Source organism: Pogonomyrmex barbatus, unplaced genomic scaffold (genome assembly GCF_055798465.1).
Source record: "Pogonomyrmex barbatus isolate J1 unplaced genomic scaffold, ASM5579846v1 scaffold20, whole genome shotgun sequence".
Taxonomy (NCBI): domain Eukaryota; kingdom Metazoa; phylum Arthropoda; class Insecta; order Hymenoptera; family Formicidae; genus Pogonomyrmex; species Pogonomyrmex barbatus.
In genome coordinates, this window is record NW_028297117.1 from 3,152 (window position 1) to 21,408 (window position 18,257).

The window sequence follows — 18,257 nt, forward strand, 5'->3', positions numbered from 1 at the left end:
ATGGAAGATATTTGATTTTAAAATTATCATATGGCCAAAGACCAATTATTGATAAAAGAATGCGATTTAGTCCATAATATCGCTCTTCAGGGAACTCCATTTCAGACGACAGTATGAATATTACTGACTAGACTACAAGCTTATAAACCTACAGAATTTTTTTTCTTATACTCCTATAATTTTCATAATTATCTTTTTTTATGACTATTCTGTAATGTATATCTATTGTACAGAGATTCGCTAGATATTAGTAATTTTTTAAATTGCACATAAATAGAAAGGGAGATAAGATAATAGCAGGAAGGAAGAAAATGCGCGTAGGAAAAAACAAATGCATGGCTCGAACCTCCGAACAAAACGCGAATTTAGTAATAAATTATATTCACTTATTTATTATTTATTCTATCAAGAATAATGATAAATAAAACAAGTAAATTATCATAATATTCAGAATATGGAGTACAATTTTTGGAATTTTTTATATTTCTCATCTTTTTGCATTCACTTGCGTAACAGAGTGAAATGTCATCTTTACGTGTTAGCTAGCCTAAGATATCATACTTTGTTTAAAATGTATAATGTTTATGTTACTATAGATTAAAAATTTCAGTGTGTGCTGTCATATCAGAAACTTGAGAATGAAAAGTTTTAAAAGATATTGGTTATAATGCGTAATATATATAAAGATATATATGAAATAATATTTGCTTGAGATATTTTATTTCTTATCAAACTAAATATAAAAATAACATATATTCTAATCTTTTAAAGTATTTGGTATACTTGGTAATTGATATACTTTTAATCAGTTTTGTCTATTATAAGTTAAAAAATATTAATATCTTGACTACCAACTCTGCCTCTCTGCACAATATTCTGCAATTAAATTCACGTTCTAAATATTTATAGTGTGATTTACATAAAATTATATAGCATATTATAAAATAAATAAAAATAAAATAAGCAAATACGCATGTATATTAGATGTTAACAATTCATTGGTATTTCATTAAGTTAATGTTTATATTAAAATATTGATAATTAATCCAATTAATCTTTCAATAATAAAATAAAAGGAATATTTTGCTATCAACTAGATAAGTCATTAATTTGGATCATAAATGATTATGATAAAACATTTAATAACGTAATGTAAATAATTCAATAAAAATATAAAATATATAAAAATTATTAATTAAATATTAATCATACATTATACTTATAATAGGATTTTAATAGAGTTATCATAAGCAATGTAATCTTAATACAAAAATAAAACTGTTTGTCTTTGCATGTGTTGTGCAGAAATGTACGAATATTAATTATATTACATTAAAAGCATAATTTGTAATTATAATTTTCCGTTTACTAATTCGTTTTTTTATGTTCTTGTCTATATTAGTGTGATTATTTTCGTGGCAAATTTTTATACGTTTTAAAAGAAAGATTTATACAATATTTTAATCAAAAGTATGTTGGAATACATATTAAAAAAAAATAAAAAAGTATATTCTGATATTTTTAAGTTAATTATTTAAATTAGTTATGATTAATTATTGATAACGATTTAATTATTAAGAAATCTAATGGTTAATGATTATCTCATATTGGCGGACTTGCCTATGAAGAGCCTGCACAAATTCAGATTTTATTGGATAAATATTCCAATCAAACAATAATAATTTTTGTAATTGTGCTAAACAATACAAATTTTATTATTATATTATATTATTATTATATTATGACTCTTTTCTTTTTTATTAAACTTTTGTATTTTTATTAAATTTTATTTTGTTATAATATGTTATGTAATTTATGTATTTTATGTAAGATATTTTATTTGGTTATGCACTTCCATATTTAACCTATTATTATATTTCTAAAAATTATAATTATAATTATATTAAATTATATTACGTAAAAAATTAATCAGTTTTTAAAAATACAACAGAAGTCATAGCATAAAAATCTAACGAGATTCGTTGTTAGAACTATGATATATAATCGACATGTTTCCGCCATATATTGCTACGAAGTTAGCAGTAATGCTAGAAGTTAGCAGTTTAAGAGATTTTTAAAATTCTTTCTCTCAATTCAACCCTCTTTTTGCCTCAATTAGCAATATATGTTCTGTTTATAGATTCATGTCCAAATATTGATAAGCTTGATAATTGATAATTAAGAGAATATGAATATAGGATTGGGCAACATATAACGAGCATTGTATAAAGCTCGTTATATGAGGTATATTAGTAATAACTAAATGATTTGTCGTTAAAATTTTTTAAGAGAAAAATATGTTACAATTGTATTATTTCTTTCCAGCTATAATGATACCATCATATTTTTGTTGGAACCATTTCATGGCATCTTCTTTGGTAAGACGATGTTGAAAGCCGACCTTACCAGTCTTTCTTCTTCTGTGTGCTACGTTAAATCCTATAAATCAAATATATATTTGTATTATATATACATATGTTCATATATAAATGTAAGCTTTTATTTTTTTTATTTTTATTTTTTATTTATTTTATTTTTTTTTATATTTTAACATATAAATATTTTAATGTTTAAATATTGAATCTTAACAATTAAATAATATTTAAAATAAAACAAATATTGTTTGTATATATAAAATTACTTTTCTTTAGTATATTTAAATATATAAATACTAGCAAACAAATATTTTTGACATACAAATCTGCAACACTTGTTATCATTCTATGTATGTATGATTAAAATATGATTAACATAGTTTTAATCTAACCTGGACGTCCAAGTACAACATAGAAGTCTAAGCCATAAATTCCAATACTAGGATCATATTTGATTCCCAAGTCGATATGCTCTTGAATACCAAAACCGAAGTTTCCAGTACCAGAAAAGTTTTCTTTTCTTAATTCATATTCGCGTACCTAATGAAATGATATGTTAGAATTATAATATAAATATAAATCATATATATAAAAACTTTATCTATTACATACATACTTAGATTATATACACACATATAAAAATTTTATTTTTAATTTACCTTTAAGCCACGTTCGAGGATCTCTTCAGCTTTAGCCCCACGTACGGTACAGTGCACAGCTATTTTTTCATTACGACGAATACCAAAAGATCGTACGGTATATCTAGCTTTAGAAAATACTGGTTGCTGACCAGTCAGTTGTTCCAAGACCTATTTGGAAAATCATTTTAACTTTAAAAATTCAATTGTTAAAAACAATTAAATAATAAAAATGAAAACAACATGCTTATAAAACTGACCTTAGCAGCTCGCGTCAGACGATCACCAGATTCGCCTACACATATATTTAAACACAGTTTGCGAATTCGTACTTCTCGCATGATATTCTTAGATGCATCTTTTGGCTCCTTTTTTATCTTTTTAATGGTTTTCTTCTCAGGGTTTTTCTCGGGTACTTTCTTTGTATCCTACAATATTAAAATATAATTATAACCTATGTAACATTACGTAAAGAAAAAAAAAACATTTTTAACAAATTATTTATATTGCTATTAATTGGAAATTTGTTAAGAAGTACTTGTAAGAAGATGTCAAAGAAAGTTTTGCTGTTTTGATAAAATTTAATAAAATCATATGTCGCATATGTTATGAGCTGATGTTAATTGAAGCAAACATGCACTGACGTCCACGTGATACGTGGACTAGAGGTATAAAAATATATTCCCTTTAACAAAAACTAAATATTATTAATTATTTACTATTAGTTAAACATCAATCAGTTTTATGTCGTAGCAATATTTATAAAAATTAAATGTAGAAATATATATCATATCAAAAGATATATCTTCAAGGCGAGGAACATAGACTCACCGCCATGTTGAAAAGAACCATCATGTTAAAAAAAAGAAGTAACTTTTATGGCTTCCGATTCTTACAATTTGACTGTGTCAGAAAATACAACAATTGAATAATTCATTAACGTAATTGGGTTAAATTTAAGGATTTAATAGTAAAGATCAATAATTGCAGACCACTCACAATTACATAATTACAGACTTTATTTTATGTGAGTTCAATAAAATAAATGATCAGCGAACAATGATTATTGGTCAATGATTATTGGTCAATGATTATTGGTCGATGGTTATTGATCTTTTCTGTTAGATTCCTGAATTTAGACCAATTACATTGACGAATTACTCAATTACTCGGTAATTGTTAAGTTTAGACGTCTCACGTCCGATTTCAATAAAATTAGGCTCATTCGACGTTTTTGCACGAAATGACAGAATCTGGCAAAAAAGTGGCAAAAGTTCGCTCTGCCCCGCGAACCGAGATATTAGTCGTTAAAGTTTGCGTTAAAAAGCAGGGTTAAAAAACTTGACATATCAACGAAATGTATCGACATGGGAATGCACATGACCACATTTCAGTCACTCCATGCAATATTAGAGCGGTTTTTTAAATTTTTGTGAAATTGCATAATTATACATTTTGTTTTAAAACAAGGTCTATAATTATTCGATTCCACATGGGTTTACGACTTTCCATATAAAGTTTCCACAAGGGTTTTGCGAAATTCTCTCTATCGCAAAACCCTTGTGGAAATTCGTAAACCTGGCCTGTTTTACAATGGCTGCATTCAGCAGAGAAAGCAGATCAGTGAGCGCTCAGTGATTTTTCAATATGATTGGTCCTTGCCTTTAGATCTTCGTTGAATAGTAAGTGTAGAAACCAATCATAATAAAGAATCACTGAATGCTCACTGATTTGCTTTCTCTGCTGAACGCAGCCAATGCATCGTGTGTCGTGGGCTGTGGGCCGTAAGAATGGGCCAATTACAATCAAATATTCTTCCCACATTCGTCTGTAATTGGTCAATACTTGTGGCTTGTGGCTTGCGGCTTGCGATACCGACATGCGACAGATTGTAGAACATGCCTTATGCTACCATTCTGTTTCCTGAATGCAACTTTTGACTGCGTTCAAGCAATAATGGTTGAATAATTTGTCAATGTAATTGATCTACAGATTCAATAATAAAATCACTGATCGCTTATCTCATTAAATAGTAGCTCTTTATGCCTAATTTTTGTTTCCAAAATTTAATAGCTGCGTTTTGCAAAATGCAGTTTTGCAGCTGTGTAAGATTTTAATTGTTCGGGAGGAAAGCTTCCCGTTTGACCACGTTACAATTGGACATAACCACTTATAACGACCGATGCCTGAAAATTTTCCACTGATTCAACCAATCAAAAAATTTTATATTAAATTTGTCAATCGGACGTCACTCATTCGGGAGCATTTAACCACTTGCAATTGGACACAGCTATTTACAGCGACCAATGCCTGGAGATTTTCCATTGGATTAATCAATCAAATAATTTTATTTTAAATTGGTCAATCGGCAACGTGGGCAATTGGGTACTACCCATTGATTTTTGGCTCTTTAGTGTCGGTCCACAATAGATGATTTAAGTTTCAAGAAGTAAGAAATTGACCAATTATAATCGAATATGAAAAGAATAATCGATTATGATTGGTCAATTTCTTACGATTTAAAGATTAAATACTTATTGTGGACCGACACTTACTTTACACTAAATCTATAAACAATCATATTAAAGAATCTTAGGAGGCGACTGGACAACTTATTAATAATAAAGCATCACGGTCTATATCATGTAGCATGTGTAATCTTTTTAAATTCATTATCCCAAATAGTTTTCGAGTTTTGTCGTACAAGCTTTTATCAAACAGACTGTACACATTTAATTTGTAACGTACGTATATATTAAACATTTTGAAATTTTGTTTTTTTTTTTAAAAAGAGGATAGAAGTGATAAGGAATTTCATTCTATATGAATTTATTTGTAAGACAAATAACGCTGCAACTTATAAAAAAAGCGGCAGTATTAATATTTAAATATATTTATTGTTCAATTTGGAGGGATATGACATATCTTTATACTTGCCATTGACTTCAAATGATTACCTTTAACAAAGGATTATACATACATGTTGTAATAAATATAATTGTCCAATCAAATAAATCAATAAATCAATACAAATCGCATGAAAAGCATATAAAGTTCAAGTACACGATGCCAAAATAAATATCACATTCTAAAATGAAACTTCGTACTCTAAATAAAACTTTACATACTAAGGCTTCAATTTTCTATATTTATAATTCAGTAATCACATTGATGCACACGAGAGCATATAGCAACACATAATGTCTTATTTAATAATGTAACATTACATTTTTCAGAGAAATGTTTTTCAAAGTAATAATGCAGCTCTTTAAATATAATCATAATAATTTAATTAATCTACTTGTTGCTTTACAACGCAATTTCACGTTTTATTTCTGTTTCTTATGAAAACTGAATGTAAAATTGTTTTGCTCGGATAATCTATTTAAATATGTAAAATCTCTCGAATTAATTATGCAAAAAAAATTTAATTTTTCATTAGTTTTATTTATTTCTTATATCTTTTATTTCCTATTTATTTCTTATATCTTATTTTACGCAACGCGTAAAATGATCTCCATAGATTTTCTATCAGTTTTCATAGGAAAGCAGCCCGAATTTTTGGCCAAACGCTCCCGGTTGTTCATTTCGTTTAAAGTGATCGTACATTCATTCGATATTACCACATTTATATACTGATACGATTGATCTTTAATACATCGTAACAATGATATGATACATTACGCTCGTTATTCGAAAGATCTATATTTTATCTAGATGCATTTTCAGCACATTCTAAATGTTATTCTTTATGCAGAATATTCTCGTCATATTGAATATACAACTTATTTTTCAAGATTCTACAAGAATTGAATGAATTTTTTGTCGGACATTTGAAATTATTTGGAGACAAATAATTATTGGAACAGATACACTATATTATTTTTGTCGAGACATCTTACTCTATGTTTAATCCTACATTTTTTCGAGAAAACAAACCGGAAAAAACAAAGCGTAATTGCAATGAAACATATCATTTTCACGATCGCTTTATCAGCCTTTATTTACAGTAATAGCCATTCCATTGTTTTATACTCGAGACTCTTGCCTAGGTCTCTCGAGCAGAAAAACAGTACGGGGAGATGTTGGCGGAAATGCAAACGAGGTAGAACAGCGATACAGCGTTATTTTTCAATTTAATTTATTAATTTGTACGTCTATGTACAAGGCTGCGTCGAGCTAAACACTCTTCTCTATAATACATTACAATTTTCTTACGTAAAACTCAGACCCACTTGCAGGAAACGAAGTTGCAATAAATTAGCAAATTACGCGAAAAAAATCGCTAAGAAAAAAAGAAAGAGAATGAATGTGAGGCGTTTCGCCGCCCCGCTGCATTTCATTCAACTATGTACAGTATATATTTATAAAACAACGCTAAATGCGCAATCTTCCGCGTGCAAAGACTGACAATAGCATTGACGATACTACGACTACTCGTCGTCATCAAGCATTCACTGAAGAAAATAAATCAGCACCAAATTGATTGACTTTGTGCTAAATTACATAAAATATTATATTATAATAAGATGCACCATTCTCAGCGTCCTCCCTCTCCTTTGTATACTAATCAATTATATTGCATCGGTAATTATAGCTTACTCTCAAGTCATTAGCTACAAATTTCGAATACACGATATTAATTTTATTAACTACCCTGCCATTATAGCCTCCTTAATTGTTCATTGTTTTTCTTGGTATTGTTAGAAATTTATTTCAATCTTTAACCATGTAGAGTATGGACTGCACTGAGTTGCATAGCAAAATATTGAGCGAAGTGTTCCCAGCTGTAATGATTGTTTAGTCTATCAAATATACGCAAAAAAATATAAATATTCATCACCCGTAGATAATCTATAGATAAAATAAAAAAAATAATTAAAATAAATTAGGAACTAAATATGTTAAAAGCTGCAATTTCTTATAATTTCGCTGGTCTTTACTAATATATCATATATTATATAATTTTTTATAAAACGATACTTAGATATTTAGATACTTAGATGTTGATCTCTTTTATCTTTGAAAAAATAAAGAACAAATGTATTAATTAAGAGATCAAGGATAGACATTTATATTAATTTTTATATGCAATTCTAACTTAAGAAATCTCATGAAATATGTATACACAGGTCTAATTATGACTAATTATGACTTCAATGTTTACATTCCCAAATATACCACAATTAGCAATCCATAGATACATAGTCGAAGATCTTAATACGATCATAAGTTAAAATAAATTTTTGTCTTTATTTGAGCTAATAATTCACAGATTTTCCCTCATATATCACAAACTATCAAAAAATCCAGCTTTTTGTACATATCCTGTTTTTAATTCATTATAAATTTTAAAATCGAATTTAAAATATATAATGATAAAATATAATGATTTCATGCTCACTGTACAAAGTATTCGCCGCTTTGTTTATCTCACTTTTAATTCATCTTTAAGATGAAAATAATATAAAAACTTAAAATACGATTTATTGTACAGAGTATTTAACATCCTGATGCGTATATTTTATTAATGCCTTTACCATTTAAAGCTTTTGTCTTTATAACGATTCACCATATTGGATTCGGAAACTGCGAATTAGTGATTGCATTAAAGTGTAGATGATTAATAATACTGACGTCAGTAGCATATCGTGTACTCAAATAATAATGCATGAATAATTTTCAGGTAATAAAAAAATGAGCTTTCTCTGCATTACATTATGCAAATACATTAAAAAATAATTCTGTGGAATTAATTAATCCCTCTTCTATTGCATTACTAGATACTATAAAGTATTCACAACAACCCGCCTTTACGACCAAAAAGAAGCGAGCTTATCGCTCCTAATGCTGACTGTTTGGATTCTTTAGTAACAGGCGTTGAAACTGACGGCTTAACTCGTCCCAAATCAGGCCTTGTCGCTTTAGCACCCGATCGTCGTTGTCGATCTGGCGACTGACCCGCTGTTTTCGAACTAAATGCGTTAGAATCGAACTTATTTAGTTCGCGCTCTTTACTACCATTCCGTTTGTCCGGCAATGATGACGATTTACTTAATAATAACTCGTCACTAGTGGAGGATGTTGAAGATGAGGGAGATATCAATTTTTCTTGGCTGATACTAGAGGACATCGAAGTTTTGAGAAAAGTTAATTGTGCCATTGGACTTCCAGTCAAACGACGCGTGTACAGAGCACCCTGTAGAGCTAATGGCGAAATCGACGAATTAACTGTGGTAGCCATGATCGTATCAATACCAATCCTCTCCAATTTTTCCACTAGACGTATCCCTGTAAGAGCTTTCTTGTCGGAGCGTGAAATCGTCGACTTTGGTCTCTTTTTTTTGGACTGCACCGACACTGGCGGCGGTTCGTAACTGAAAGTACGCCTCAACAATTCCGCTCCGGTACTGAGTAATCCTAATGTAAGTGAGGCGCCACTTTCCGGTGGTGGCGACGATGATCTAGGTGACAGACTCGCGTCTGGACTATTGCACGGTGTGGCAGTTGGTGAGAAATTTTGTTCGTCGGTAGGTGTGCCTATGCACGAGGGCGTAACGGCTTTGATCCCTCTCTCATTTAACATCTTGGCCAATCCAAGCGTGGTGGAGAACGTTGATGTTGAATTGCGACGGCTGTGTGTGCGAGGAGTACTCATACCGGAGTTCATACCGCTGTTGGGTGCTGTGGCGACACGACTGCTAACGATGCTCGGCGTTACACTGCTGGTGGTATGATCATCTGGATGCATTACAGTGCTATTGGTAAAAGTGTAAATGGAGCCGGTATCTTGGAATGGTTTGCCAGGATTAGTGTATTCCTCATCTTCCTCCAAATCACTCAACGCGAATGTTATGAGGCCAAGATCTTCGAGAGCACGACCACCTCTGGTCTTCACGCCTGGTCTGTCTTCCAGTAGTCCACCTAGGGTTGGCGTCGCCAATCGCGACCAATGATGCAACGTTTGGGAACCCTCCATTGGCTTAACTATCTGTAATTTCTGCGGGATACGCCAAGCATTTCCGCTATTGCCGCTAAAACCACTCAGATTACCACTACTGCCAGTTGACATGATACTATCTGGAGTGCGACAATCGAAGGGCAAGAAGGTTGGCGGGGAATGTAAAATGCCACCGTCGTAATCGTAACTGTAATCGGCACCTATACTGAGACACGCACGCCTCGCTAATACTTCCGTTGGCGTTAAACGGCGCAGAGCTGCTTCTAGATCAGCAGCTCCAGGAGCACCAGGTACTCCTGTGCGTTGCGGCCCTCTGAAACAAAAATGTTATCAGTATATAAGAAAACCAATCTATACTTTTATAAAGAGAAAAAATGAATATATACGGATAATCTTCCGATTCGTTGAGGAAGGTTCCTTCACTCTCGCTGTGACCCGAATCTAAACTGGGAAATGTAGATGTCTGCGGTCGCACTTGTCCACAACTCATCCGCGGGCCAACAGAATTGCTAGATAACGTCGACGTCGTCATGGAACTTATCCTAGGGAACTGGTTTGGATCCATTCCCGCGTATATTCGAGATGAGCTGCGAACAGTCTCAAACACTTTCTTGTAGGATGGCCTACGGGAATTCAATACAAATTATTTTATTAAATTGATAACTATAATTTTCATATATTTGTATTATATTATATATTGATTTAAATATATTTGTTTGACTTCAAATCTAGTAATAGAATATTAGATAGAGCAATTTTATAACGTACATTCTGTCTGTTGTACCGATTCCAGAGTCGAAACTTAATTCCGAGTAAAAGGACGATTCCAATTCTGAAGCAATAGAATCCGGTTGAGGCGCTGCACCCATCGATGGGAATAATGATCCACCGCGTACAGTTGGCATTCCACGTTTCCTCTGTTTCCGTAATTGTTCTTGTGTTTCGGCTAGTAAGTTTACTACCTAGTGTATAAATAATATATAGTGTTTCAATGAGATATATAGTGTTTCAATTTGTACAAGAAAAAGGATTTAAATCTAGATTCATTAATCAAAGAATATTATTTTTAAAAAAAAAATAGAGAAAACAATAGATGATTTCCATCGGCAGACTGAGTTTTCGTGTCGAATAATTTTTACTTTTCTGAATTTCAAGACAATGCTTATTGCAAACTATGTGTCGTTAATTCAATGATCTTGCAACGTAACATACTCAAAGTTAAATCTAAATTCACCCCTTCCCTATTAAATCGATAATCAAATTTGAAATCGATTAAATCCCCGACTATTGAAAATTATTTTATTTACGAAAAATATTACCCTAACCAGGAATCGAACCTGATCGCTCGCTTAACGCGCGAGTGTCTTATTCATTCGACTTATCCATTCACTGAGGCACTATAAATGCACTATAAAGGCACGATAAATATTATGACACGAAGACTCAGTCTGCCGATGGAAGCCACCTATTGTCTATTTGTGTGAAACATATATCGGCTGTAATTATCATTGTTATTATTTTTTTATCTATATTTCAATAATTAATCATAATTTTATATATATATATATGAGACTTATAATTTTCATATATGAGACTTTAAAAGAATTGATAATTGATTTATTGTTTTAAATGTTTGTGGAAATGTACCTCCGCATATCGCTCTTTGAATTCAGCTAATTCAGCGGCAAGTGTATTTTGATTATCCCTAGTTATGACTAGAGTCGCTCCCACTTCATCGTGCTCTGCCATAAGCTGAGCGAGCCTAAGCTCGGTCTCAGCTAATTTCGCAGTTAAACTAATTATCTGCTCATGTTGCAGTCGATTCTCATCCTTCTGCCGACCGAGTTCCTCCGCTATGCCGTCCACTTCCATGTTGGCGTTTGCTGTTGTTTATCAGAAATTATGATATTTTTTTAATTATCTCAAACATCTAACATTCATATAATCTCATCATCGGTTAAAAAAGTTATTTAATTTCGCCAAAGCTAATTAATTAAAGCATGTTATGTATATATCATAAATAATAAAGTAAAAAAAGTAATAAAGTAAAAAAATATGTCGCAAACAATTATACAAAGAAACAATTATACAAAGAAATATATGAAAATACCTAATTGTGCTGCGATATCTTTTACAAGACGTGCCTCCTGCTCTTCGGAATTATCGGCATCGTGCATCAGTTTTGCGAACTCGCTGCGGAGTTGCTTATTCTCGTCCTCCAAAGAAGTAACCTTTCTCTGTAACAGCTCCAGATTAATACCGCGCAGGCCGGTGGGAGTCCCGGCCTCTGAGCTAGATTCGTCCACATCATTTGTCAGTATTTGTATCAATTCGGTCTTTTTCAGCACCTCATGATTCAACTGGGTGATCTTCTCGTTCGCTTCTTTGAGTTCAGTTTCTAAGGCATTTACTGTGGTTTCGAGCTTCTGATTGTGTGCTAACAATTCCTTGCCGATGCGCGCTGTCAGCTCCAAGTCCTTTTCTTTCTGTCGAAGAAAAACGTAATCATTTGTCTTTACTATAACTGAAGATCTCTCATCTACAGTTATTGCTAATTTATTGCTAAAGTTATCCTTCAGTGGTACATTTTTTTAATAAATTAGTAATTTGCATGGTATATACAAGTACATAAGTATTTTTATCAATACTTCTGAAAAAATAACTTTAAAAAGTTACTTAAAAAGAATTTTTAAGCAATTTGTAAATTGATAAACTGAAAAATAATCAAAGGATATAAATCTAAAAATACAAAAATAAATTTGGAATAATATTTTAACAATCTGGCAGACGTTTTACATTTGTTTCGCGATTTCTAATTATATAACTGTTTACCGATCATTTAAATATTCATTATTTATCGGTTTCATTCGATCAATTTGTTTCGGACGTTTCGTTAATATTTTTAGATATGGACATTTACGATTCGTAAAATTTTAACGACACGATATGCACAGCGCGGGCTTAGTTTCTACTCTTAGCTCTTATTTCCTGGCCAATCTTACCTCCTCCAGAAGCCTTGTAACTGCCTCTATGTCATTATAGGTCTTGGTCATTTGGCTCACCCGGTTGCTACATAAGACTGTAATAAAATGACGATCCATTATTAAATCATTGATGATAAAAATTTTTAAGAAAAAAAAATAATAATAATATAGCGGATATGTGTTTGTGCAGAGAGGCCGGATCTTACGTTTAAGCCTTGAAAACAATATAAACAACGCTTCAACAAATTTCTCTTTACTTACGTCTTCATTTATGAGAAATGTTACATAAAAAAATATCTGTTAACAATATAATTAAAATTGTATATTACATACACTGTTGCAGTCTTTCGATTGGACTCACAATTCGTAATCTGTATAGTTGTCCTATTACAATGATCCATTCTTGTTTTTTAATCTTCCTCTTTTAATTTTGTACGTTCCAAATTATTTTTATGTTATCGCACATTCTTGTGTTACATCAGCATGTCGATTTTATTCAATTCATATATTAATTCCATACTTCAAATATAAGTCACTTATTGCGTGTACGATGTAATTATGTCTATAACTTGTAGAGAATACGCAATCGATATATAGGATGGCATACAGTATCACGTTTCTTTCGTTGAACGATATTTCGCGCACAATCCGTTTGCATATCGATGATACCGTGCGACGGTGATTGAAACCTCGATAAAATTTCAACGAGCTCGGATTTCGATGCGATAGATATGCAAGAGTTTTCATTCGCGACGATGAAAATCACACAAAGTAGAATATAGATCGATTTTTCTTTACTCGCGATATCGAAAATTAAACTCATCGAAATGACGTCATGCTGCTATTTTGAAATCCAGGAATGAGAGTTCCTTTCGGAAGCGGATCGAGTAATGGGGGTATTAGGATGTTCACGCATGTTTTATCATCTCATTACTGATAATCGATCCTTCACTATTTGTAATCTCCTGTGCAATCATCTAAAATCATGGGTTATTCTATTTCGAGCGGGCGAGACGCAAATCTCGATCGAGTGTTCACATTCTTCGTTTAACACTTCGCTCGATTAACAAGAAAAAAGATGTTATAAACGGTCCATATGAATGCGACATTAATAGAAGCTATAAAAAATTTCATTCTCTTCGTCATCTACAAATATCTTGAACCAAGAGAATCATTTTAATCCAGCGCGCGTTCAAAGTTTCACCTTTGTTTATTTTTCTAAATATATGTGTATTATTTTATTAGACCGATTATCTCAGTGACTTTATTGCCAGAGCTTTTTAAAGTCGCTATAAATTTCTTTCAATGTCAATGTTACTTTGCGAAATATAATGCGATTATATCCAATGTTCTCACAATTTTCTTTATAAAATAATGCAAACTTGTAGTTCATTAATATTAATACGCGCGTGCTGTAATACAAAACATTTCTAATTACCTGAGGTCATCAAGTTAAAAGACTCCGACGTGTATTTCGTGCACTCGAAATAATCGCGGTCTCGTAATGCGAGTGCGCCGAAGGTGCGCGCGAGCATCGCTTCCGAAGAGCAACGTGAAAATAAGGATTAATCTTCAAAACTCCGCCGGAACCACTACATAGAACCTCTTAGTTTCCCTAAGCAACTTCAAGACTCCGTCGCAATCTTTATCATGAATTTCTGAAGAAATTTCAATTGCAAATGACCTTAACGTCGGTATTTTTACGGCGTTTCACTCGCGGCCTCTTCGAAACTTGGCTCTCTGAAATAACATTCTAATAGTCGACGAATTTCCACGAGAAATAAAGAGAGAAAGAGAGGAGTCAAGCAACAAATGCTGGCTTGCTGCTGGTGCAGCGATACCCAGCGACTGATCGCTCGCGAGACGGACTGTCGAGAAAAATCGCGAGAGAACGGCGAGGAGACACACGATCGCGTGTCTCGCGATCGAAGGATGATGCGACTCTAATGAGAGCAGCGAGAAAACGTGGCACGCGAATGAAGGGGACGTGAAAGCGTGGAGACGGAATGGAGATACTCACAAAAGAGTCTCTTGCATCCCTCCTATCGATCGACTTCGGTGCATCCCGCATCCAGGCCGGCCAGCCATCCGCAAGACGCAGATGCGACCGCGGGGTCCAAGGTCGCCTTCCGAAACTCTATTCAAAGTCAACTCCGCAGCATCCCAGGGATGGGAAAAACGAATGGGGAATAGATTAGAACTGGGATGTATCAGTCCGCTCGCGCTGTGGGCAGGTTCAAAATTGGGGGAAAAAAAAAAGTCTGCGGAAAAGTGAGGACGCCCGAAGGCACTCGAGAGTCACTGTGATGTACCGCGATCTTTGGAAGGGAACAAGATGCATCGTCCATTTTTGTTACTTCGCATTTATAAGTTTAAGAATTCTCTCTGTGGAATTCAAAAAATAAATAACTTCTTGCTCTATAGTTTGTTTTTTATCCCTGCTAGTAGAGACTAATTACACACAGGGGATTCTGAAAAATACATTAGCTCTACTCTTAAGGTAGAATTTTGTAAGTTCAGGAAGATGCCATCGGATTAAAGAATGTAAAGAAAGAATAATATTTATATTTAATATATATATATATATATATATATATATATATATATATATTCATCTTTAAAGGTTATTTGACTTTTGGTGATTCATTGCAGCTATCTTGAATTATGACATCGGCGCGAGAAAACACACGATGAAAATCTTTGCAAAATAAATTAAAATAAAAGTTTTTCGATAAAATTACATTTTTCATTTGATAGAACAGGCTTATAAAATATATACCGACAACTTTTCATTCGCTCTGTTAATCAATAACAATTTAGAATTGAATTGTGACTCTTTTCTTGATTAGTACAATTAATTTTCTGGAGCAAAAGAATAATTTTCGGCATATTTTACAAGTCTGTTTTATTAAATGTAAACGTTATTTTCCAACATATTTCTATTATATTTTGTAAGAATTTTCATCATGTTTTCTCGCTTCTGACATCATAACTCAAGAATGAATTAGCAAGAGATCATCTTAAAAATGATCGTTATTTCGTAAATTCCGATAAGTAAATTATATAGCAACAAAGATAAGATACACACAGCACATATTTTTGCCTTTCAAAGAAATGCATATTTTGCACGATGTTTTTGTTAGAATATTAAATGTGCGTAAAAGTGAAATAAGACGACGTAGCGGAACAGATTTAACATTATGTACTTTGACGGGGTAAAGGCTTCACGAATGTCTTCATCGCGTAATTATTTTATGAGCGGTCTTCTTTTTTTCTATTGAAGGGACGCCTGTTTACCGTAACAATACTGAAGAAGCGAGACTAAACGAACGTAATGGGCCACTTTCAATTCCAAGAGGCGCTTCGAGAGGCGCTTCGATACCCACCACTGCATCTTGAATGGACTCTTCGTCGTCGTCGTCGTCGTCGTCTTCGCGACGACGCGATGTCTTCACAAGCGAATTACACAGTTAACAGACACCTTCACGGTCAATTGACCGCGATGATCGATGAACGAATTTGCAGAAAGTGCCGTAGATTCCTCGACACGCGAGGCGCGAAGATTTCCCTGCCGATCGAAGTACTACTTAGGAAACTTAAAATACCGGGAATATCAATATCGTGGTTGGAACTTTTTAAATTCAACAAGAGCTTGAAAACTTGCATATCTCTCGACATAGTGAGATTTTCACTGTGTCATAAAAAATGTTTGTTACAAATATATAAATAATATGTTATTTTTTTTTAAATTCTTCTCATATTTAAACTCGTAATTCACATAAATTTCATAATTTGAGAAAACACTTTACTTCAAGTTTTGATACTTTTCTCAGATAATTGCGATTCCCTCGCATGTATTTCTTCGATAGAAATAGAGAGCCGGCCAGTTTCGTAAGAAAATAAGACCGAGAAAATTCATGAAATCGTTAACGACCTCGTAATATTTTTATCGTAGGACGAAATACCAGCTCGTAGCACGTTTTTGATAGCTTTTATAATTCGCTTTATATGAAACAGTGCGATTAGAAATCACAGACCATGCAATTAAAATATCGTTCCAACTTATTATCGATAGACTATGAAATTTTATGCGTCGCAGATATCCTTCATGACAGATACGGTTGACCGCGACCATTATTTTGTTGAATTTAATCGAAGATGCAACTTCATAGTAAATATATCACATCTGTGCACAATTTTCTCGGAATTTTACTGCATTTCGTTGCACGCTACCACGTGTATATTTAGCGTAAATTAAATTATTTTAATCTACACATTCCATGTACAATTATCTCGATTTTTTATTACGATAATAATAAGATAATTCATTACATTTTTGTTACATATTGATAAAATAGGAGATTAATTAATCAAGCAACATATATTGGCCAAACTCAAAAGTAATATTCTTTAAATTAAGACACAACGTTTTGATTAAGACCCACTTATTTCAATCATATACATTCAAATAACAAACATTACGTATCGTTATCAAAGATATCGAACATCAGATCGTAGTCTGGAATTCATATGATTTCAGTTATTCTGCACGGAGCTTTAAAACCGGTCTTGATTCTTTTTTTTTTCTTTATTTACAAAGGCGACGCGGACTTGTCGATCTGGTGCGATCGGAATGCAGATAAATCTTCTCCCATGTTGGAAAATCATGAAGAGACACGCAAATAGCATTCTACGTACGTTAAACTCGTTCGCGCATCGCATGAAAAGAAAATTAACTATTTCCGGAGATTAGCACATTTATTACCCAATAGTTGTCGTGGAAAAAATATAGTATTAAACCAATAAAAAAATATATGTAAACTTTCGGACTTTGCAAAGGCAATGACAGATTCTTTCTAAATATGCATATTGTTATTGTTATTATTGTGATAACATAATAAATTTAAAATAAATATTACAAGAATGTCATTTTTCAAGCAAATCAGTGGCACATGCATAACGGCAAAAAACCAAAGTATTTATAATAATAATAAAAAGCAGATCTGCAAAAACTTATAAAAGCTCAAAATAAAAGTACGCAATAATATCTGCAAAAAAAAATTTGAAAATAGACTCCTCACGTAGCTTCAATATCTTATCTAATTTTATCGAGATTATCAAGTCGTTATTTACTGTCAACGCACAATATTCCTTATCTAATGCGTGCACTGTACAATCTACTTTTGAATGTAAGCCGTATTATTTCGATCAAGCCGTTCCCGGATTAAAATATTTTTAAAAGCGAGTGTTTAGGCGAGTGAAGGCCAAAGCGGAGAACGACGATGTTAAAAACATAAAA

The 18,257-nt window shown here is 32.5% G+C and overlaps 2 protein-coding genes across 10 annotated transcripts in view; both read right to left on the minus strand.

Annotated features, from left to right (window-relative positions):
• Positions 1 to 2,267: 2,267 nt before the first annotated feature.
• Positions 2,268 to 3,971, minus strand: LOC105422357 (large ribosomal subunit protein uL5). 3 transcript variants are annotated; one of them, XM_011631699.3, is made up of 5 exons: positions 3,845 to 3,971; positions 3,274 to 3,441; positions 3,035 to 3,184; positions 2,768 to 2,915; positions 2,268 to 2,439 (listed from the first exon to the last, which is right to left on the minus strand). In XM_011631699.3, exons 1-5 carry the CDS (start codon positions 3,866 to 3,868, stop codon positions 2,312 to 2,314), a joined length of 618 nt encoding a protein of 205 aa, XP_011630001.3. In that variant the 5' UTR covers positions 3,869 to 3,971; the 3' UTR covers positions 2,268 to 2,311. The 3 variants fall into 3 exon arrangements, with proteins under 3 accessions (XP_011630001.3, XP_088933911.1, XP_088933912.1); XM_089077785.1 differs by lacking the exon at positions 3,845 to 3,971 and adding an exon at positions 3,733 to 3,753; XM_089077786.1 differs by lacking the exon at positions 3,845 to 3,971 and adding an exon at positions 3,552 to 3,667.
• Positions 3,972 to 7,137: 3,166 nt separating this feature from the next.
• milt (trafficking kinesin-binding protein milt) overlaps positions 7,138 to 18,257 on the minus strand; it is a 48,363-nt gene continuing 37,243 nt past the window's right edge. For 6 of the 7 annotated variants that reach the window (XM_011631702.3, XM_011631705.3, XM_089077732.1 and 3 more), the window contains 6 exons: positions 12,977 to 13,053; positions 12,085 to 12,460; positions 11,622 to 11,857; positions 10,743 to 10,936; positions 10,361 to 10,597; positions 7,138 to 10,287 (listed from right to left, as the gene is read on the minus strand). In XM_011631702.3, coding sequence (XP_011630004.2) covers positions 8,811 to 10,287; positions 10,361 to 10,597; positions 10,743 to 10,936; positions 11,622 to 11,857; positions 12,085 to 12,460; positions 12,977 to 13,053 — 2,597 coding nt within the window. In that variant the 3' untranslated portion in view covers positions 7,138 to 8,810. Of the gene's footprint in view, positions 10,288 to 10,360; positions 10,598 to 10,742; positions 10,937 to 11,621; positions 11,858 to 12,084; positions 12,461 to 12,976; positions 13,054 to 14,396; positions 14,960 to 18,257 lie in introns of those variants that run through there. The other variant, XM_089077733.1, reaches the window with a different exon arrangement.

What these genes read in the sequence shown, in the direction of transcription:
- LOC105422357 (XM_011631699.3), bottom strand. Translation starts at nt 3,868, where the DNA reads ATGATGGTTCTTTTCAACATGGCG. An exon ending in TCCTCGAACGTGGCTTAAAG is followed by an intron (nt 2,916 to 3,034) that starts GTAAATTAAAAA and finishes TCATTTCATTAG; the next exon opens with GTACGCGAATATGAATTAAG. An exon ending in TGTTGTACTTGGACGTCCAG is followed by an intron (nt 2,440 to 2,767) that starts GTTAGATTAAAA and finishes TTTGATTTATAG; the next exon opens with GATTTAACGTAGCACACAGA.